General features: G+C 42.8%; 1 protein-coding gene across 2 annotated transcripts; it reads right to left on the reverse strand.

The window, feature by feature from the left end:
- Positions 1-37: 37 nt before the first annotated feature.
- Positions 38-20765, reverse strand: LOC148839086 (drebrin-like protein B). Of its 2 annotated transcripts, XM_088933155.1 has the most exons (15): positions 20484-20765; positions 14760-14815; positions 13372-13484; positions 11723-11797; positions 10194-10340; positions 8362-8439; positions 7313-7464; positions 6404-6458; positions 6105-6179; positions 5530-5641; positions 4815-4931; positions 4308-4379; positions 3882-3997; positions 2851-2938; positions 38-2056 (listed from the first exon to the last, which is right to left on the reverse strand). In XM_088933155.1, the coding sequence occupies exons 1-15, from the start codon at positions 20564-20566 to the stop codon at positions 1920-1922; spliced, it is 1476 nt and encodes a 491-aa protein (XP_088789281.1). In that variant the 5' UTR covers positions 20567-20765; the 3' UTR covers positions 38-1919. The 2 variants fall into 2 exon arrangements, with proteins under 2 accessions (XP_088789281.1, XP_088789291.1); XM_088933165.1 differs by lacking the exon at positions 4815-4931.
- Between the last annotated feature and the right edge of the window lie 1328 nt (positions 20766-22093).

Raw genomic sequence — 22093 nt, forward strand, 5'->3', positions numbered from 1 at the left:
AAGGACACAAGTCGAAAAAAAACAAAGAAACGTGTCCTTCGGTTTTAAATTCCTTTATTTCCAATCAAGGTGACAGCTTCTCTGAGACTAATCATTCTTTCAAAACTGCTTGATTTGAACTTTAAAAGCAGAAGGTGATTCAGGCAACGGTAACCAGTTTCAATACTGCGGTTATAGTCAAAAGAAGAGAGATAAGGAGTTGAGAACACTCTAGGATTTAATGGTTCAGAGTTAGCCTTCCTATAGCACATCCACATTAAAAACTGCTAGAAGTCAAATGATTTGCATTGTGACCATCGTATAGCTGTACAGTATCCCCCAGTGAAGCTGGATAGGAGCACTCAATGGCTGGGATACTACACTCACAGAGATCCCTTCCACAAGACCCAGAGCCCTAATGGGAGAGGAAAAACTGAAAACCCAGGATCAAGACCCCTAAACAGAACACCGCAACACATCACCGTGATCTTCAGTAAAAAAGGCAATTCTACATTTCCAAAGCGCATCATTCCAAATGAACAAAAAGTACAGAAAATAGAAAAAGAAAACAGAAATTTAGAATTTTGTAGCAGGGCAGATTTTCTGTGCAAGATTTGGAAGCAAGCATTGATTACACTTTCATTCTTGGCGCTGGTCTTATCGGCAGAATGAAAAGACATGAGGTCTCAATTCAAATAACAGGCAGGGAAAGGATTTTGGGGGCTCAGACAACTACCGATCATCATTCACTCGCTGTAACTACAGATACCAAGTAAAATAACGTTAAACCCAGATTCCACTCATAACTGCACAGCATAGGTATAACACGAATCTTTGGATGAAATGTGTTGATCCTTATTCCACTAACGTCAAAAGGTTGAGATCTTTCAATATTTATGAAAAGCCAATTCAACAAAAAGAACTGATGAAAAGCTGTTAAATTCAGTGAAAGGCTATAAAAGGCAAAACTGGAGCCTGCATTATTCCTGCTGTTTTTAATGGTGAACAAGGTTGCTCTCATTAACACAATTGCTGCTGTTCACAGTGCAGCGTTGCCAAGTCAGTTGCTTTCAAAAGCAAACTGGGAACTCTGGAATCCACACAGAATATCTGTCCTCTCCAGTTATTGCCAAAGGACCTGCCTTTCCATAAAACAGACTCAGAGAAAACAGATACCAACACCCTATCATCCTCCCGAGCACAGTGACCTCTGCATATCAGATAACAGAGATTTGTTAAAATCATAAGAATTTGTGACGCTAAACCCAAAAAAAGTCCATCCCTTCAGAATTAAAGGCAGAATGAGCCCAGAATCCCAGCTTTAGCGCAAAGGCCATATTCCTAGCTAAATAAGCACCTCAGCGCTGTTTGGTCCGTACACAACTGTTACTTTATATTAGATTCAAACATTCTGCACGCTGTGTCCTGTTCTTTTTTTCAGAGGGATACTTGTAAGGTACACCGAAGTAGCCAAAGATAAAGCGGAAGAAGGGGAGTTTGGAATTACTTTAAGAATAAGTGTAACTTGCCAAATGATTTTAAACTCAAAATTTGCACACAAATTTAAAACTTGCTGAATACAGTGTCCTTACATTTTACTTGTCTGACACTACAGGTGTAACATGCCTAGTCTTAATTTTAAAATAACTGTGTATAAGCAGTGGTACAACATACTTTTTTAAAAAAAGTTCTAAAATCCAAATAGACTATATTCCATAATGTAATTGTTTAAAGTTCTGCAATCCCACAACTAATATTCAATTGATTTGGTCCTTATTCTGTAGTATTGGACCCTTTGAAATGGCACACCAATAGTCATGATAAGGCCTTAAAGTACTAGTGGCTCCCCAGATCTTTTACTGTAGTCCTGGTAGGCAGGGTTAATCTGATGGGGATGGTCCCTTCTGACATTAGTTTCCAGCGAGTAGGCGGGGCAAGGCTTAGACCAGCTCCACGTAATTGGCTGGGAACATTCCAAACCGCCCATCAGGCCCATAGCCCCGCCACCAGCCCTCGTCAATCATCTCAATCCCGGTGATGATGTCATCAGGGTCGAAAGAAATCTCGGTATCATCAGCTGTGGAAGAAATGAGAGTCTTAAACACAACTCGCTGTAATTTCATAATTCTCACTCCAGATCAGGGGTTCCCAACCTTTTTTGTCAGCTGAACCCCTTCAACCCTAAATTATTTGTCTCAAGTACCCCCTTGAGACTTTAACTAAACCAAACCTTTCAATAAATGTAGATAAATGCTACAGTTACCCTCTTAACATGCTTCTTTTTACTTTGTAAAACACTAATATTACTTCAGTTGTTTTTCTTATTCTTATTATTACATAGTTATTTATTAACAGGACTATTTCATTTGACATTGACGTTCCCATCACAGTCTCACGAACCCCCAGTTGGGAACCCCTGCTCTAGGTAAAAGTCACTATTGGGTAACGTCAAATCAATAAGATGAACCACAGCTTTGTTTTCAATGGGCTCCTGTAAAATGAGAATTTTCATTGGTTGTATGTAGCACTTCCTATTAAATGCCCAATCACATTTTACGCTTTCACAAAAGACGCATCAGGCCTAGCGTTACAGATTAAATAAACTTCTTCAGGGAATGTATTGTCTTAAATGTTTTAGCTTGTGCATTGGGTCTTATGGCTTGGTCTTCTCTCTGACCTTATGAACAGCCTGATACAACTTTGAAATGGGCATGAATTGAAAATTACTCTAAATGGGATACTGTAAAACTGCAGTATACATTTAAACACTTACAAAGAAATACTCAGTCTCTTGCTCAAATTCTGATGGGAGAGGGTCATAAATGTCATAAAACAGACAGTATGGACAAAAGCCACAGAGATTGCACTCACCAGCCTGGTAGTCATAGAGGGCTCGTGCACAGGTACCCCTGTCTGCACTGCCCTCAGCAGAGTAGTCGTAAGTATTCTGTTCCTCGACCTGGGGGAAACGAGAGACGTCGATCACTGCTCTGTGGGACAACCGTGGATCTTGACTGGGTGGAAACGGTTTTGAAGACGAGAGCTGAAGGTTTCTTTGGGTCTCTTTTTTGACCGCAGCGTTAGCACTTTCTCGCCTGATCCAATTTGAAGACAAGCAAGGCTGGGCCTGGTCAGTATTGGGACAGAAACCCCCAAAATCTCAGATTTCTGTTTTAAGTGGTGTTGTTGGACCTGTATGGGTCACTCTTCCCACTGGATCAGAAGTTCCAAACCAATGCCCCAGTATAGTGACTGGGGACACTGTGGTCTAGAAGGTGCCATGTCCAATATGAGAGATTACATTGATCTCCCAATTTGGTCATCATATATGGCACCGTTCATAAGAGTAGAAGTGTTACCTCTGTGTCTCGCCTAAAAATAATTGTAAATCAATCTGCAATAAACCTGCTCATCCAAGTGATTCAAAAACCTTTTTAAAACCACCCACCTACGTAGGGAATCTACTGACAACATTCGGCACCTCTTAGAAGATGAGATCCCAGATCCCAGGAGTGTTGGGATTTAATGATCCTTGAATCACTAAAGGAGTGAATTGATGTCAAGATCTCCAACACACATTACATCCCTACTACAGAATTCTCTTCAAGATGAGCTGAAAACAGATCCCTAGTTGCCTAGAAGGCTAAACTTTCAAGCAAACTGCTGCATCACAAAAAGACTTCATTTTACCCTTGATGCAAAAATTCCTTTGTTATATATCACTGTTTTGAGTACGTCTTCAGAACGTCATGCACAGAAAGATACTATCTAGTACCAAGTTTAAATAACATCAAATGGATTGATGAGGAAAACAGGTGAAGACTGTTGCCCATATGTAAGAATAAATGGCACCCAGGATCTCGACTTGTCCATTCCGCCCTACTGAAGGATCATGCTCATACCTTGGGAGGCTCTTCATACAGGTCAGGCTCTGGGGGGACTTCATAGAGATCGTCCACTGGAGGGCTGGTCTGTTGCGAGTTCACATTGGAACTGTCATCAGCTGCAGGCTGCTCTTCTGTGAGGGGAGATTCAATCACATGATTTGTCTCCAGTCATAATACGGTCATCAGCCTAGGCCTGTCCTTCAGTAAACTATTCTAGGCCAGCATCTGTCTACTGTGAAAATAAAGGAATTTGTACACAGACCTTTACAGTCATTGAATCTAGGAATCCAAAGCAGGCAATTTTGCCACATATCAATACATTACCTACAATACAAACTGATAAAAAGGTAGATATTTCCTTCAAGGGACACCTGCAGCAAATCTGAGGCAAACGGGGCCTAACCAGAATTCACCATTTCTTCTCCGTGTAATGAAACCCACCTTGCCACTGTTCCTGACTGGGCGTCTCTGGCTCCTCGTAATGGGACCGGGCCTGTTCCAGGACACTGGGCACTGACAGGAGGAAAAGACACCTGCTCTTACACACCCTGTACACACCTGAAGAAGGCTCCACGGCCGAAACGTTGTGTTCTCTTTCTTCTTTTTTTCAGCATGGAATAAACCTATTACTTGTTCCTTTGCACCCTGTACACTACAGCTTGCTTCCTTGCCAATAAGTGAACAAGTGTGTTAAAAGTAGACCTAGCTTCACAGCTTCTCAATTGTGCGGATCTCTTACTGCCTTTGTATTACGGAAAGGATCAGTAAAAGAATCATTTTTTGTTCTTTCATTTGTTGTACTTTTAATTTAATTCATGTTGCATCCTGTCTTCATGCAATAGCCCGGTCAGTCAGGCCTGTACTACTCCACTCGGATGTATTGACTGCATTTACAGTGTTTTCATTTGGATGTATTTTGTGCCCGTGTGTCTGGGGTTGCAGTCAGACCTGTGGCATGGGCAGGAGAGGCGGGCGAGGCGGGCACAGGCGATGCTTGCCGCAGGGGAGAGCGCGGAGGCTCCGGCTCGCTGGGCTGCTTTGACAGAAAGGGGCTGTGTAACCGCCCTGAGACAGAGGGGCAGGAAGAGCACACAGAGGCACCACGTAACGAAGCCAAAGAGAGAGAGAGAGAAAGGAAGGCGTGAGACAAGACTGGAATGAGACTGCAGACTCCAAAAAGGCTGATAAACACCTCCGTTTTAAGCCCCAACAGCACACACAGCAGGATGAAGCACCGCATTAGCAACGATCAGCACCAAACAAGGCAGGATCTACATGAAAGAATGGGCTTGTTTTCCGAGATCTAGCAAGAGAAAGACTTCACTACTGTCACGAAACCACTAGGACTGAAAGCGTCATCACATTCTGTATACCTCCATGTATCAGAACACTCTTTTACGGTCCTCTTAGGCTTCAATTCTTCAATTTGGACACGTAGAGTTTAAAATCTCCTCATAAAACTCAAGTGATGTTAATCTTTGCTAGATGAAGGACTTACTGAAAGAGATACTAACATAGCCATGCTCAAAACTTCAATTGACAGTGATTTTTATTATTTATTATTTATTTTTATTTTCCTAACTGCTCAAAGCAACCAACTCATCAGATTCAAATTTGAAGTACCCACCCCCTCTTTACTAAAGTCCATGTCCTTAACTCCTACCTGGCTGTGAGCTCACAGAGGTATCCCTGTTGTCCGCAGCCATTCCTCTCTCTCTTTGCTTGAACATCTCCCTGGGATTCCCAGAGCGCTGGGAGATCAAAGCAGCAGCCTCCTGCGCGAGAGAGTACACAAGGAACGCAAGGCTATAATCCGACAAGCCACCTTCATGAGCAGACAGATCGACACGGAGGACGTTAAATGAATAAGTGGTGAAAGACACTTTCAATATAGAAAGGCCTACTAAAACCAAAACTACGCTTTAGCACCTTCCAACAGTTTTTTTTCCTTAATATTTCAGCAAGCAAAAAATTGCATCAGTGACAAACTGATCTATACATTCAGCCTACGTAAGATCCTGCATCACCGATCGCAAACTACAGAGTGAGAAAAGCTATTCTCAGCCTACAGAGCGCAGGTTCAAACCAAACACCAATCTGGTCAGAGTGCAGCCACCGCTATTTTAACGGTGGTTACAGTGCTACCATAGCCTTCCCAAAAATAAACTTGTGAAAGTGAGACAGACGTGAGGTTTCTGAAGTACACATGATGTAAACATGGTGAGAGGAACAACTCACATTAGCTTTCTCCACAGACCCACTGCGCTTGAAGCCTTTTTTCTGAGCAGCCTGGAGCTCCCTCTCTTGGGCCTCCTGGGAATTGCAACAGTTTTCACCAGCAGAAATTGCATCTCTGTACTTAAAGCAATCATTAATATTTCAAATTTCCCGCACACCATAGAACACAGATTAAGTACTTCTGTCCTGAACTACAACTTCAACCTGACTGGAATATCGGCCAGGAGAAGTGTAACATCAGTCACAGCTGTGATAAGGCTTTTGAGGATAAATGGCAGAGTTACTGCTGATTCACTCACCCATTTTTGTCTCTCTTGATCTGTACTTTGAGCTTCTTGCTGTTGCTGATACTTCCTGTCGAGCACACAAAGTTAGCGGTTTGCGGTGCAAAGCTTTGTTAATGTTCAATCCAGACGTGTCCGTAAAGCAAGGACACAAAACTGATCTCGGTTATGTCCTCCACAGCTTTGATAAAATTAACATCACTTGAAATGTTCTGTTATTTCGTGTCTGTCTTCATCAAGGTCTTATTGCATCCATTCCAAATGTTTCTCACATCTGTCCTCGTAAACACTAACCCCTCAACCCCCCTACAAAATTATCATGCCGCGAACAAGAGCTTCTGAAAACAATTCAAGGACCTCTGTGACGTCCCCCATCCCCCAAATGGTAACAGGACATACTAATATCAGTGTATGTTTGATTTCATAGGGCCTGTGGTTTCAACAAAATGTTCGGGGAGCACAATTCTGAATGCTTTCTAAACGTGGAACTACATCCAACTGCAGAACTGCACATCGCTTACAAGAAGCCTCAATGGTGCTCTTACATTTCACTTCTCCGGTCTGCCAAGTCAGAGTAAATGATGGAGCAGATGTGACTCTTAGAACACTACCAACGCCTCCCACTGACGTTGCTGCCTAACATGGAGTTTTCAAGATGAGCAAGCTATAGAATCCCTTTAGCCAGCATGCTGGACCTATGATGGGGTTTCCATGGATAAAGTGATGGGATTTCCATGGAAACCTGGAGACCCGGTAATGCTGGACCTGTGATGGGTATTCCATGGATAAAGTGATGGGATTTCCATGGAAACCTGGAGACCTGGTGATGCTGGACCTGTGAAGGGGTTTCCCTGGATAAAGTGATGGGATTTCCATGGCGACCCGTGATATGGTCTCCATGGAGAAAGCCTCTCCTTCACTCACTTCTGCTGCTCAATCTGGCTGGCCCTCTCCCGGTCTCGCCTCTCCCTCTCCTGCGCCTCCTGCAGCTCTCGCGCCTTGCGCTCCTGGTCCAGCCGCTGCCTCTCCTCCTCGGCCTTCTGCCGCTCCTCCTGCCGCCGCTTCTCCTCGTCTTTCTGTGCGAGCGAACAAGCGAGAGGGAAGCGAAGAGACGCGGTCAGGCCGTCCCCAGCGAGAGCACCCAGGACGCAGCCGAGCTCTGCGAACGGACCCTTCCGCGAATACCCACCAGGACCAGAGAGCTACATCCATTTGCAGGACCCAGAAATACGTCTCATGGAGAACAGAACCTGAGCTTCAGCCTTTCACTTCTGCGGTTTACTGAAGCAGATTCAACAGGTTTCAGCAAAGATTACTCTGCATTTTAAGCCCGGGGCACATCATTAAGAAGAACACGAACACCAGCAGCAGTTATCTCATGGCATTTGTGCTTCCTGAAAATTCAGAATTGCTGATTTGTTTCATACTTCCACATCTCCAATCATTAACACGTCTACTGCTACAGCCCCACAAAACCAGAACAGGGACAGGCGTGTCAACACAGCCCCTCAAACACAGTCCCCTGCCAACAGCGTGGACTGGAAGAAAGTCGCAGCTCTAGCTCTCTCCAACCCCACTGCAACAGTCCTGCTCCTGTCCAGCTACACTCTGAACAACAGGGATCAACTTCCTGGGACTACCCAGAACTTTTAAACGTGTTCCAGTCACTCGTTATTCACTTCACCTTCCCTTTGTATTACAAAGGCAGACTTTCTATCCCATCTGTTGGGAGATCAGCCAATTTAGAAAGAGAAGTTCTGTGGATTAGTTCATTTTTTAAACAGTAATGTTTGGACACTGCAGTTATCCATTGGTTTTTAATAGGAAAGACTCTGGTGACAAATACCTGTCATTTTCCCAACAAAAACAGGCACACAAGTTTGACATGTCAAGAGATGTCTCTTAGGTTAGAAAGTAAAAGGAGGCACAGACCCAAAAAGAGAAGATTTTATTCCCTGGAATCAAACTCTTACCTCCGCCTGGGCCCAGAAATTGTCCTTGTTGGTCCTTTTAATTTCAGACATGGCGTTGGTCTTCTGATAAACTGACCCCTGCAGAAACAACGATTTTTTACAGCATTACACATTAATTCTACACTTCTCCATCTGTTACAACATGTACAAAGAAACAAAGGCATTTCAAGACCATCAACTGGTCGACTTAAGAGGTTTGTTCTCTGCATGAACTAAGGAAGCAAAATGTCTGTCACTCTTCACATTTGACAAGCATTTTTGGGCATTTTGTATTGACCAGTGCTCAAGAAGAAAACGAGTCACACACTGGGGATACTGGTAGTTCACACTAAAAGCACCATTTTGCCACTCTTTCAGTATCTACACACATGAAGATGCAATCAATGTTACTTATGGAAAAATAAATATGCAGCATCTTGTATTTTCAGTGTTCATTTTAGAACAGCTTGTTTGTTTAAAAGGAAATTTACAGTTTGTTCTTATTTGTCATTTTGCAGTTGTAATTGTACATTATGCCCCCTTTGTTTTAAAAAGAACAGTCAGGATGTCTAGCTCAATACCTAATGAAAATGTGAAGCAACATAAGCACAGTTGGGGAAACTGCAAGACTGAAATGAGAGTTAAATGGGTTCGGGGATGGTGATCACAGACATCTGTAATCTGTGAGAGGTGAGGCACTGATGAGACAAAACCCACAGGCAGCAGAGACGTTCCGGCACATCGTGTTTCAAATTTGCAGATTTAAAATGAATTTCTTCACTGGGAATCGCAAACAGGCATAATGAAGTTTTTTTTGTCATGCGATATCCCTCTATTTATTGAAATTGCACAACACTAACAACATGGTATCAGAAAAACCCAGCTAAGCAATTTTCAAATGCCACACTCAACACATTAAAAAAAAAGAGTTACTTTAATGCTACAATCTGCTAGGTCATGAAATCAGTATTGCATTAAATAAGATGAACTAGAGACCAGACATAAACAGACTCATCAACAGTCACATTTTCCAAACACTGACACAGCATCTGGCCACATTGTTCTCTGTAAACAGGCCTGAGCCCAGTCCGGCCACTAGCAATGCTGACACAGCTTTCACAAACCCCACATCTATTACAGAACAGCACATAAAAGCCACAAGATAATTAAAAATAAAACTGAGTTAAAGCCCATGGGAACTGTTGGCTTGGATCACAGGAGGGCAAAACCCACGTTGGGGAAAAAAAATCTAAGAGATTTTTAACTCCTGCACCATTAGCAATGATTACAGCGAGAGCCGTTTTACAAGCAGCACGACTGTTAAAGTAACTCCTGGTTTAAATAAGATCTAACAGCAGATTCCTTCCTTCGAACTTTCTACAGACAACAGCCAAAGGTTAAAGAGATCGTAGCATCAAAACTCAACTCTGCTGCAGCACTGCATAGCACGGTAATTGTGAGCTGTATCAGAGAGCAGCCCTTTCCCCTTTCAACCAGCAAAATCCAAACTAGCACTCACAGTGCGGCCTCGTGCCGTAGGAGCTGCTAAACCAAAGATCTATAGACACTGCAAAGACTAAACATCGCAGGGTTCAACGAAAGGCACAAACACTCACCACTCTAAAAGATAAATCTGAATAAGATAAAGTGAGTTATAAAAATCCAGACTCCAAATCTAGCTGAATTTGAGCTTCAGATCAGTTCCACTGAGCTCTTCTCAGTAAAACATCCTTTCTAAAGAAGGCTGGGATGCGTTGAGCTCGGTGGTAAGCAGGGAGAAAGGCTTTCTACCCATCGATTGACTTCTGCGTTCTGGACCTTGCAAAGGGTCTGACGCTCCGACGGGCCCTCACCACTGGTCCCTGAGGTCCCGAGTCCCGGAAACGGTTCGATTCCTTGTGGAAGCTGTAGTTGGCCCCCGATGCCTTGGCCACCTTCTGCATGACGACCTCGGGCTCCACGTCCTCGTCTGCACGGGCGTTAATGGTCACGTGGGCCCCCTGGAACAACAGCGCGTCCGTCACTCCTCCAGGCCGAGCACACTCCATGCTCGCGAAAGCTGGGACCCTATCCCACCTAAGCGTTTGCTCCACAGCCCATCGGTGCCAGTTTGATTCCGTGTGGCCCCTTAAAACCATAAAAATATCCCCCCCTTCCTCCCATTTTCCAGCCACTTTTTCCAATTCACGGTCAAAGGGGAACCAGAGCCTATTCCTACAAGCAAGACACCCTGGATGGGACACCAGTCTATCTTGGGGTACACACAGACAGCACACTTTACACCAGGGCCAATATTCCCAGAAGCCAATTAACCCACCGGTATGTTGCATGAACTGCGGGAGGAAAGGGCAGCAGCTGGAGGAAACCCATGTTAACATGGGGAGAACATAAAAAGTCCCTCCGGATAACACCCAGGAAACTGAACCCAGGGCCCCAGCACTGCGAGGCAACAATGCTCACCACTGCACCGCCATGCCGCCACAAAAACATTCCTCAGGTTCAAAATAATTGAAAACATTTTTTTTATAGGCAACGTGCACGGTACTTCTAGGTGAAGAGAAAGGTTTACACAACAAATCTGGCTGGTTAATCATTGGCTAGATTTCCAGTGGGAGTGGAGGAGACAGCGCTGGGGACAGATTAATGGTGGTAATTAATATTAGACTGTATCCTGCAGATCAAAGTTTTTCATCCACATGTGCGAAGAACTGGCTCGCACAGAAGGACAAAGCAACTGTTGCCATGTGGTTTCCACAATAATTAGAATTAGAAATATACAGTGACTATGCATCAGTAGCTACTGCTGAAGAGCTTCGTCGATCAACACATGGAGCAGGTGGATTTGGTATCTGAAAGAGGTAACACACAGTGAGCCCCTGACAGATCCGCACACCCCAAACAAACCCTTTTCCTTAAAGCACGGACTGCTTAGCCTCCCGTCTCCTGTGCATGCTTTGTCTTTTACCCAACATTGGAACCAAGGGCATTCATTATCTGCATTTCGAAAAGCGCACCTTCTGAAATATAGATTTCAAATTTCGATTAAAAAAAACAACAAACTTTTATAAAAGGATGAGATCCTGTTTCAGCTGCACCTTCCTCCAGCTTTTACTTTAACAAATTGACCTATATAACCCCGTTTGCTACTGCGGTACCACCTGGAGCCTCAAAGCACTTTCACTGAACTTTTGCTACAGCGAGATGCATGTTAACAGTTTCCTCTTTCGCTGCTCTTTCTACTGTCTCCCTGCAGTAACATCTAGATGTACAAATCCTGTTACATGCTTTCTCAGATTCGTTTTCAGTTCTCCTTAGTCTGTCAATATTCACTCCTGGTCCTGGAGGATTGCCGTTTCCCCGTGTCAAAACAAGCAGTACTTACCTTTAAGAAATTGGCCATGGTACTGACATGATTGGCACACAACCCCTTCCTGGCATCATTCACGCCTTCTCCTGTCTGAAATGCACACATATACTGGACGTCATTCCCTCCCTGGCACTTGAACTGAAGAGTGAATAGCAAAAGAGCAGCAGCCTGGCACAGACAGTACATTCTCAAAGCACTTCAGTACTTTAAATAACATGGAACAGTAAGGATGAGCCGAGGAAGACAACAGTGTCTTGAGTTTTCCTACACCTATATGCAGTACAGGGACAGTCCTGGACAACCGCAAGCCAGCATGTCTTACAAGTCAATTTTCAAAGTTTCACTTGATAGATTGGTGAGATATTAGCTCAATTAACCAATTAATTACTTGTTCAGGACCTAACTGCACATTCACTGTGACTGTGCTGTAGTCTTGGCCTTTTCTTTTCAGAGGACTTCTAAACTACTTTGTTGAATAAAACTCCTGCTTAAGTTTTTTTTTCATTTGTTTCTGGAAGCTGGGGCTGAAGACCAGACAGCTAAAAATGACCCTTCTTTCTCTTATTAGTTTTTAATACTGGTCTTTTATTTTGGCTGACATTCAATGTCAGTTTTGAGTATTGGTACGCAACTGGGATGTGGGATCTTCTGCTGTCTCAGTGTTAGATGTTCCCATTGTTTAGCACTCATGGGAGTAACATAATAAAGAAATTAATGATTTGAGAGTGACCTGCAAAACCTACTGGACTGAGGCTGTCCCGGATGAGGACTGTCCACCCTTAACGTAAACATTTCTGTGGTTTAGGAAGAAAACTCAACTTGATTTCTATGGAGACAACCACGATAAAGAAAACGCATACAGGCAGACACTCGACTAAAGATGGCAATTAAGAAGGAAACATTGAACTGCAACTTTTAATGTAGCATAGGGAACATTTTTTGGTTTTCAAATCTTCTGGCAAAACTAGTTTTCAAATATTTTTGAAGTTTAGATTAAAATACCAAGCCTATAGTCATTAAGTATTTTGCATCAGTTAAAGAATGAGTCATGTATTATAATAAATGAATAACAATTCAGTTCTTCTGGAATAACATTGCTTGCTGAATCCACTGCCTTAACCCCTCCAATCCAATCTTGCACTGACCTTCGTCTTTTATCCTTAAGTGATGTTTTATATTTGTTCATTTCCTTATGTACATAACTATCTGCAAAAAAAAAAAATGTGCTCCTTCTGTTTCTTGAAGTTGCATATGGTTGAGATGTTCATATTCTTTACTGCAGTTTTCTTTCCAGGTTGGTAATAATTTGACTTTCTTTGCAATACGTGCTTCCTCTAACCCCGTTACTCACGGAGGGTAAAATCGCAGTGCAGTAATATATGGTGAAAAGCGTTATTGAATACATCCAAATGTGGATTACAGTTTCCATTTCTCAAACCAAACATTTCCAATCTTGTCAGACGTTTGGACAGATCTGAAGATTAGACAGCTGGAATTGAGATCCAGGATCTGTAATTGGTTAATTTATTGTTGACAAAGCAGACTAAGAATTGTAATAAGGAACATTACTGTCGTCACCTATTCACATGACATACTGCGACATTAGTTTTCAGACGGCAGGATGCAGGAAGCTTTAAAGAGCAGAGAAAGGGCAAGGCTCTCACCCAGTTGATGAGGACGTATTTGGGAAGGCCAGAGTTGGGGTCCTGGACTCGACAGAAGGCGTACATCACCTTCCCGCTGTTGAGCTCTTCCACCAGCTCTTCCAGCCCCCCGTCTGAAACACACAGCCCACACCGGCAGGGAAGACGTCAGCTCACAGACACTGGCCGCGCTCAGCACGATGCAACTGGGCAGTGCACAACAGCACACAAACACTGCCTGTACAGAGCATGATACAACTGGGCAGCGCACAACAGCACACAAACACTTACTACAAACAACACAACCTCAACATCACATGGCATCCCAGTGCAGATAAAAATGAATGTGTTGGCAGCTGTGTGAACAATTTATTTTAAAAAAAAAGCATATTACATCCATTCCGTTTGCTGGGTTCCGTTTATTGTTGTTTTGTCTTCCAAAGTGGAACTTCCTGCAGGATCTCAGTCGAAGCAATTAAAACACAACTCAGCTCCCCTGGGGCCAATTCTATCCCCTGGAAGCTTGAAAAAACATTATGGGCATCTGTGTGTGTACATGCACACACTAGGTTTATTTAAATCTTTCTTTACTGATTAGAAAATTCAGTGTGGACAACAGAATGGAGCAAAATTAATCAGCTAGAGTGCCACACAGGAGCCTGCAGGGTGGGAGTGTAATGTCATATTACATCTGGTATTCCTGAGGTGCTCTAAACATATACCTGCGAAGAACTAAGCAATGCCTCATACCAGATATTTTCTCTCAGAAGATATTGACGGTATCCCATAAAACAGGGAAAAACTAATTCCATTTATTTGGTTTAACATTTAGCTAAAAGTAGACATCATAGAATGCAAACTCGATTTAAGTCATGAATGAACTGCTTACTGCTGTATACCCATTTTTAAGCCCCTTCCAGAAATAACACCCATCTCCTTTTCTTCAGAACAGACAATGACTCCTCTGATGCTCAGAAACAGAGGAGGCTGCTCTTTTACAATTTACATTTTTTCCACAGTGCAACTTCCTTCAAATTCTGTGTGAGTCAGTTCACACCTTCATTTTCACTCAGTGGCCCAAATAATGTTGTGACTCAACCATGACCCTTCTGTTTTACTTCTCTTCCAGTTGCTACCATTATTTTATTTCAAAAGCAAACTTATGCTTTATTCAATTATTAATGAGTATGCTTTATTCAAACACATTTTTAATTAATGGCTGGCACTTCAAAGTGGCCTTGAATTTAAGTAACCAGAATAATCAAAATGATTATCTGAAGAAAACCAATAAGAATCAGATTCCAGAGAGCAGTATTTCATGCTTTCTTTCAAAATGTATTTCAGAATTTGTTGCTGGTGTGGCCCACCGACCTCCTTCAACTAGACATGTGATTCCAAGCCACACCCACCTCCCTTGTCAGCCAATCGGATGTCATTGCTGTTCCCCTCATAGGTAAACAGAGCCCTGCAAAGAGAAGAAAAACACACATAATGTATAATTCAGCACCTGTACAACAGCAACAATTCTTCCTTCAGGCACACAACCGTTCCCAAGACAGTGATATCTAGTATACTATTCTTTTATACCCTTGAATGGGGAATTCAAGGTGTCAAATTTGACAGAGGTGCATGCTAGGCCTAGACTCCCTACTTATATGAGTTAATCAATCAAACAAAGTTTATTTATCAAATGCAAAACAATACAGCATGCACCAGTAGCTGCTGGCAATGAAATGTATTTTCTGCGAGCTCACCAGGGGGGTAATACAGCCATTACAGTGATTTGCTGAAGGAACTGCAGCTTCGCTGTTTAGCAGTCTTATTGCCTGGAGGTAGAAGCTGTTCCGTAATCTGTTGGACTTTGACTGAATGCTTCAATACTGTTTACCGGACGGTAGGAGAGAATAATGAATAAATAGCAGCGGTTGTACAACTGAACTTCTATAGCTGAACTTTAATTGACAAAGACTATTAGACATAACTCACTTAAAGGCAGTGTAAAGAAAATTATGAATAGCTAGAGCTGAACCACCCCTTACCTAAGGCACGTCTCTTCTCATGGCTGGTGGAAGCACTATTTAGTGATGTAATAAAATGGTTGTATTAAAATGATCAAATGCACTTGTAACACTTCCTTTTTAATGCAGCGTACACCACAGGACAAAAAGATTTCTGCTCAGATGACAATGATCAGATAAATCCAGGGCTGAATGGAATGTGGCACACTGACGAGCTGTGTGAACTGAACCTTTTTAGTCTCAAACAGAGAACACAGCAAGTATTCAAAACAATGCAAAGTCAACCCAATGGACCTGAAAACAGACCAGAGGTGACAGTCCGTAAACAAAAGGTTGTGAGAGTCCATCGCACACTGGAACTCTCATGTCCCTGAACTGGTGGCCAACCTGGCAGTCATTCACAATGCATATGACCTTTATAAACACGCCCCAGTACAAACATGATCAATCAGTAATATCATCTCTTCAGTATGGTTAAGGCTTTTTTTAACACACACACACAATGAACTTGTTCTGATAAAGACGCCCTCACAAACACAGACAGAAATTTAGAAAGCTACTTCCTGTTCCCAGCCTTCATTTGCTCTGCCGCAGAATGCAGTCATCTCAACTGGCCACTACCGACGCCTGGCTGAATTTAGCACATCAAACCACAGGTAGTCTTTTTGTTCACAGAGACTTTCATGAGCAGAATCTATAACTGGCGATAGAGCAGAAAGCAATCTCAGTCCACAAGTGCAGTAAAAGTGATGGCAGTGACCTTATAAACCTTTATGCAATGCGGCTAATACTGTGTGTGTAAAAAAAAAGATTCTGGTTAATAAGAGGCTTATTTCATGGCTGAAGAGATTTCAACACAATACATCACAGTTTCTCAAGTGTATTGAACTACTTTTCTCATTTTTTATGCATTCACCTCTATCGAGTATCGAAATGGTGTTGCTTTCTATTATAATTCCATTTAATGACATCAAAGTACGCATACCGAGTGCAAGCAAAAATAAATCTAATCCAGGAAATGGTATTTATAAGCAGGGGATTTGAGAAGCCATCTTAGTTTTGTCTTTCAAAGCTTTACAATTCCAAAAACAATAAATCTTCCAACAGCCTAGATTACATGTATAAAGAAAGGTTCTTGCTGTAATGACGATTTGTATCCTCTCTGAAAATGGGCACTACCAGTTATTTAGCATTTATTCTACTGAAGAAAAACTTGGAATCAAAAATACTGCTATTCCTTTGGAACACTTCTGAGAAGTCAGATATCTGAAGACCTCAAACACACATAGGAACTTTCAGTGTATCCCCGATATCTCACAACATGACAACGTCAACAATGTGAAAAAACACACCTCCCTGCTCCAGCACACAAATCTCACAGGTAGCAAAGCCCTGGCTGCAACTCGTAATAAGCTGTAACGTTCAGTATGCTAAAATCAGAAGTGAAAAGTCTCACATCTCTAAACCGAACTGCCAAGGCTGAGAAGACATGCACCGCTTTGGCCTAGTCAGCACTGCAGAGGAGTGACTAAGGAAGTGGCAGCCAGCAATTGCTCAAGTTTTGCAAGCAGAACACAGCAGAGACGCAGAATATACACGACACTTCACAACTACATAAAAGGTTAAGGCATGACGCCATACAAGAAACTTAAGAATATAGGTGGGTCTTAATTTGATACGCTGCACTCCTCCAGTCCCTAGTATTCTAAATTACCTACTGTATATACAGGACTGACTGAAAACCAGCATGCATGGTGACGTGAAAAATACTACATCTGAGCTAGAAAAGCAAACTGGGACAAACTGGAAGAAAAAATGCTGTACAGAACAGGCGGGACACTCAGCAGTGACTGAAAAAGCCAAAGTTATACAGTGTCAAAGCCAGCTTCAGGGATAGTTTTCAAGAACTCCCCAGCACTAGAGCACGAAACCCAGGTGAGTGCACAACAGCGCCAATCAGACAAGGATCAGGGCCCCTGGTACAACTCTCTCTCTCTAAACAAAGCTGCTAGTGACTTCAGAACAGGAGCTCTTAAGATGTCCCTTCTGCAGCACAGGAGTAGCTGAGAACAGTTTTAAAACAGGAAGTGCAGTCATGCAAGCAAAGTATACCGAAGCTGGTTCACCATGAAATGCAGAAAATGAAGGAAGAGGAAGGGCTTTGTCTAGATCTTACTACTAAAGGAAATCACAATAATTCCAATTATCGCACTGTAAAGACTTATTTTAGTGTAGTAAAAATGCCCGCAGCAGCAAAAAGCAGAACTATTTATCAGCTAATTTCAATAGGTTAAAAAAGCTTAAAAAATAAAATTGTTACCTCACATTTAACACTGCCATATGGTGTTACAAGCACATGATACAACTTGTTTTAAGAAATGTATGCGCTGATCATTGTACTGAATACAACAATATTTACATACAGGAAAAACACAATATTTTACTTTTTACAACTTCTATCAAGAGTGCAAACTGCAGATGAGGAAACAAACAAGCAACCAACTGAACAGCCCCTTAGCCACTGCCTTATGAACTTACTTTTTCAATCCAACACTGTAGGTTTTCTTGTGCAACATGAACTGTTTGAAAATAATTATATACAAATGAATGTTCTGTAGAGCCAGGACCTTGCGCCAGGATAGTGTAACCAGTGTCATTCACTTCGCTGTAATTATTGTGCACTATCACATCTGCACAGCTGTAATGAACCATAAAGTCAGTGTGTGTGTCGAGTGGGTCAGGAACACTATAGTGAACTCTGGCAGTGTGCAGCAATACCCCTGATGCTAAGCTGAGGTTAATTAAAATGGGATGCTGTTAAGCACTCCAATCAACAGGTTTAATAAGAAGATTAAATTACAACTTCATGTTGCTCTGGGAACTTGACTTTTCTACATTTTCCAATGGACGTAATATTTTATTTGCAATGCAATTTTCTTAGTAAGCAGCAAGGTTATCAATACAGGAAGCAAAAACTTATTCTACCCACCATGAAATTATCACTGTTACTTAAACATGTCTAACAAGCACACATCCATCACAGTCCTATTAACAGTGATGCTCCCCCCACATCAAAATGACAAGTCTGTGAAGTGCTGGGTTTTCACAAAAGCAGCAACACCTCTCTCCCATCTGAGAACTGTCATTTTAAAACCAGCCACTGCTTACTGCTGCAGAATGCAAACAAATCAAATAATCAGGCCTTCAATATACCACCTCTTTTATCCCTGCCTGTTTCCAGAGACAGAACTAAGCACCCGGCTCTCTCGCCCATCAGCCACCACCTTGCGTGAGGTGACTCAGCTCTCTGTCTTCCAGCGTAGCGACTGTGCGTCTCTCTCAGTGCTTGCTGCAGGATTAAGACTCTCATGCTGTACTGTGGAAATGAATAGCAATCTACAGGCAGAGCTCATTCAGGGTCTGTATGACAGAACACAGTTTCACATGTGCAGAGCCCTGAACACCCCTAGCACTGTGTGACGGTACATGCCCACCAATCCAATATTCTGTAAACCCTAGTATAAGTAAATGCTCTCCACTAGCATGCATGGTTGTATAGACAAGACCTGCCTGTGTTGGAGCCCACTCCATTTTATGCTAGATGTTGTCAGGCATGTACTTTCAGTATTAGTGGGGAAATCCTTTGGTTATTTAAATCCAAGTGCTGACACTTCTGGGTGCGAATCATTGTTCTTGCTTTTGTGTCTAGGCAGCTCCTACGATAATCTACCCACTTCCTCCAATAAGAGACATCTGCAAAAGTGGTAAAAAGGTGGCTTTCTAAAACATACCCCCCTTCGACGCTTCCTACTTTGAAACCTCTGCGATTGCTACTCCATAAACAGCCAGTAAGACTCAGATTCAGGCATGGCCAGAATAGTAGTTTTTTCCGTTCCGACACACATGAGTAAAAACGATTCCCTCTCCACGGTTTCTGTGGGAGGACTGTAGGTGGTTGAGTTTTAGACATTTCAATTCCAACTCCTCCAAAATAATTAGCACACTGACCCCTGTAGAGCTTTTCGGGTGGGTTAGGGCTGCTGGGACACATCAAGAGTCCATGAAACCTAGCAAAATTATTTATGGTCTGGGCTGATGGGGGGAATGGCGGGGGTACGTCTTCAACAGCAGCAAACACATCATTGAAGATTTGTAACTGACGATTTTAAAAGTGGCCTGGCCTTTATTAAAGGTATACATATACAGAGAGACACACGGGTCGGACAAAAGCTACATCCCAAGAAGTAAATCGGTAAAACGAAATGAATTATACTGTAATTCGACCATGTACTTGATAACTGTATTTTTGGCTTTACCGTTCCAGCCAGTGAGAAGAGTTTACCTCCTCACTAACCGGAAAGCGACCACCTCTCAGGGCATTGAGAGGTTAAGAGTGATTCATTCTTGATCACTCACGTTCCCAGACTGTCAGACACAGTCCAGCGACCCAGCAAACACACCAAATGCTTGTATTTTATAGCCAGGACGGCTGAAATCCAAAAACAAGTTGCAGGTACTGTACGTGGGAGGTACGCTTTCACAACGCAGACGACCTGTGAGCGAGTGAAAAGGGACCAGGAAAAAAATCCTTGTGAAATACCGACACAGGAGTATTCAAGTTACACAGTTTTTGCTGTACCAAAACTTCACGTCTGAAGCAGCAGTTCCTCCTTGACCAACTGCATGTTCGTATAACAATATCGCTGTAGACCATATTTGGCAATTAAGAGCACGTAATGTTAAAAGGCAAGGTTATAGAACAAGTCTGCTGTAAAATGTGAATTTGGGAAGTAGATGATTTATTTCCAAATATATCGATACGGACGCACTGTTAATAAATCATTCGAGTCTCACAATCGTTCTCGTTTATTCGAGACAGCGCGCCTCCAAACACGCACAAATTGACATGCAAAGCAGTAAATGAATGCTGACTGGCAAGAACAAATACACAAATCCCGTGTTATTTTGGGAAAGCAGGAAATCAGTGCGGAACGCCAGCCAAAGGCATGAGGAGACGGTTGGGGGAAATAGCTGCCCGAGAGCACTCACTCTGAATGTAGGACGAAAGCTAAACACGCCCGGGGTGCGTTGCATCACTCCTTACAGTTTTCTTACCAGTTCGTTTTGGATTTCTCGTCCACCACCTCTTTATAAGCCGCAGTGATGGCCGGGCCGTTTTTGCTCAGGTTAACAGACATGATCCCGTCACCGTGTTCCGACTGCAGACCCTGTGCAACTCAAATTGGTTGCAGCCCGACTTTGACCGTCTGAGCCACCGCGGATGGGTATCTCGGTCCTGCTTTAAACACAGGAAGCGACGAGCCTCGCCAAAACACGTAAGCTCCAAACCGAAACGCAAGCGAGCGCCGCATGCAGCTTACGACTGCCCCCTACTGCTTGGAGGTGAAATTTCCGAAAGTTTTTAAAAGGGTTTCTGTGCTGAAGCCCCGCCAGTTTATGGGTGCGCTTTGTCCTCCAGTATTCATGGACTGTGCAGTACCGGCACAGTCTGTAAGTCCATTGCATTATTACTTTTTTATTTTTATACCGACGAAGCAGTATTCAAAATTGTAGCCTAATCTCTCAGACCTTATAAAGTAGCTGGTCTACTTAGTACTAGGACATTATTATTATTTATATTATATATTATAATTATTATATATTATTTATATTATTTTTATAATAATTCCTTACAATTATATAGCACTTTTCAGGACACTCTACTCAAAGCGCTTTACAGGTAATGGGGACTCCCCTCCACCACCACCAATGTGTAGCCCCCACCTGGATGATGCGACGGCAACCATAGTGCACCAGTATGCTCCCCACATACCAGCTATCAGTGGGGAGGGGAACAGAGTAATGAAGCCAATTCATAGATGGAGATTATTAGGAGGCCATGACTGGTAAAAACCAATGGGTAAATTGGCCAGGACACCAGAGTAACACCCCTATTCTTTTCAAGAAATGCCCTGGGCATTTTAATGCCCACAAAGAGTCAGAACCTCAGTTTTATGTCACTATACTGGGGCATTAGGACCCACACAGACTGCAGGGTGAGTACCCCTCTACTGGCCCCACTAACACTTCTTCCAGAAGCAACCTTATCTTTCCCAGGAGTCTCCCATCCAGGTACTGACCACACTCCCACCTGCTGAACTTCAGTGGTTTGTCAGTGGGAGTTGCAGGATGATATGGCTGCTGGCACAAGGAAGGGAGACTTCTAAGCAAACCCAGTAGTGTTGTTGGTCCAGCAGGTCACAACTTCTCCCCTGGACTAGAATTTCCAAACCAATACCCAATACTGTAAACAGAATTTCAGCGCTGTAGGAGGTGCTGTACTTCGGATGAGAAGTTAAACCGAGGTTAAACCTCTAAACTACTTTGTCATTAAAAAACACAGCTTCTTAAAAGTAATGGAAATAGTGTCACAGATAGTGGTGACCTCTAAATGCAGGATGATTTTAGCCTTTATAGCTGACTACGCCATCTATCAATTATAAAAGGTGCTAGGATATTTTTTCCCTCCTCAACGAGTTCTTTCTATCTCTCCCAGAACCACCAGTGTCCCCACAGACCAGACGAGACATTCATCCTTACATCATTTCCCTTTTTTATTTCCTCATGACTACAGTTGTCTATTACGGCCTAGCCAAACGGAATACATCACACAAAAGGCATCTCCGAGGGACACACAGAAGAACACAAGAACCCCACGGACCCCA

The sequence above is a fragment of the Atractosteus spatula genome, chromosome 2, assembly GCF_055471065.1.
Source record: "Atractosteus spatula isolate fAtrSpa1 chromosome 2, fAtrSpa1.hap1, whole genome shotgun sequence".
Taxonomy (NCBI): domain Eukaryota; kingdom Metazoa; phylum Chordata; class Actinopteri; order Semionotiformes; family Lepisosteidae; genus Atractosteus; species Atractosteus spatula.

What these genes read in the sequence shown, in the direction of transcription:
- LOC148839086 (XM_088933155.1), bottom strand. Translation starts at nt 20,566, where the DNA reads ATGTCTGTTAACCTGAGCAAAAACGGCCCGGCCATCACTGCGGCTTAT. An exon ending in CGGGACCTCAGGGACCAGTG is followed by an intron (nt 8,440 to 10,193) that starts GTGAGGGCCCGT and finishes TTGTTTCTGCAG; the next exon opens with GGGTCAGTTTATCAGAAGAC. An exon ending in TGTATGAAGAGCCTCCCAAG is followed by an intron (nt 2,939 to 3,881) that starts GTATGAGCATGA and finishes CGTTTCCCCCAG; the next exon opens with GTCGAGGAACAGAATACTTA.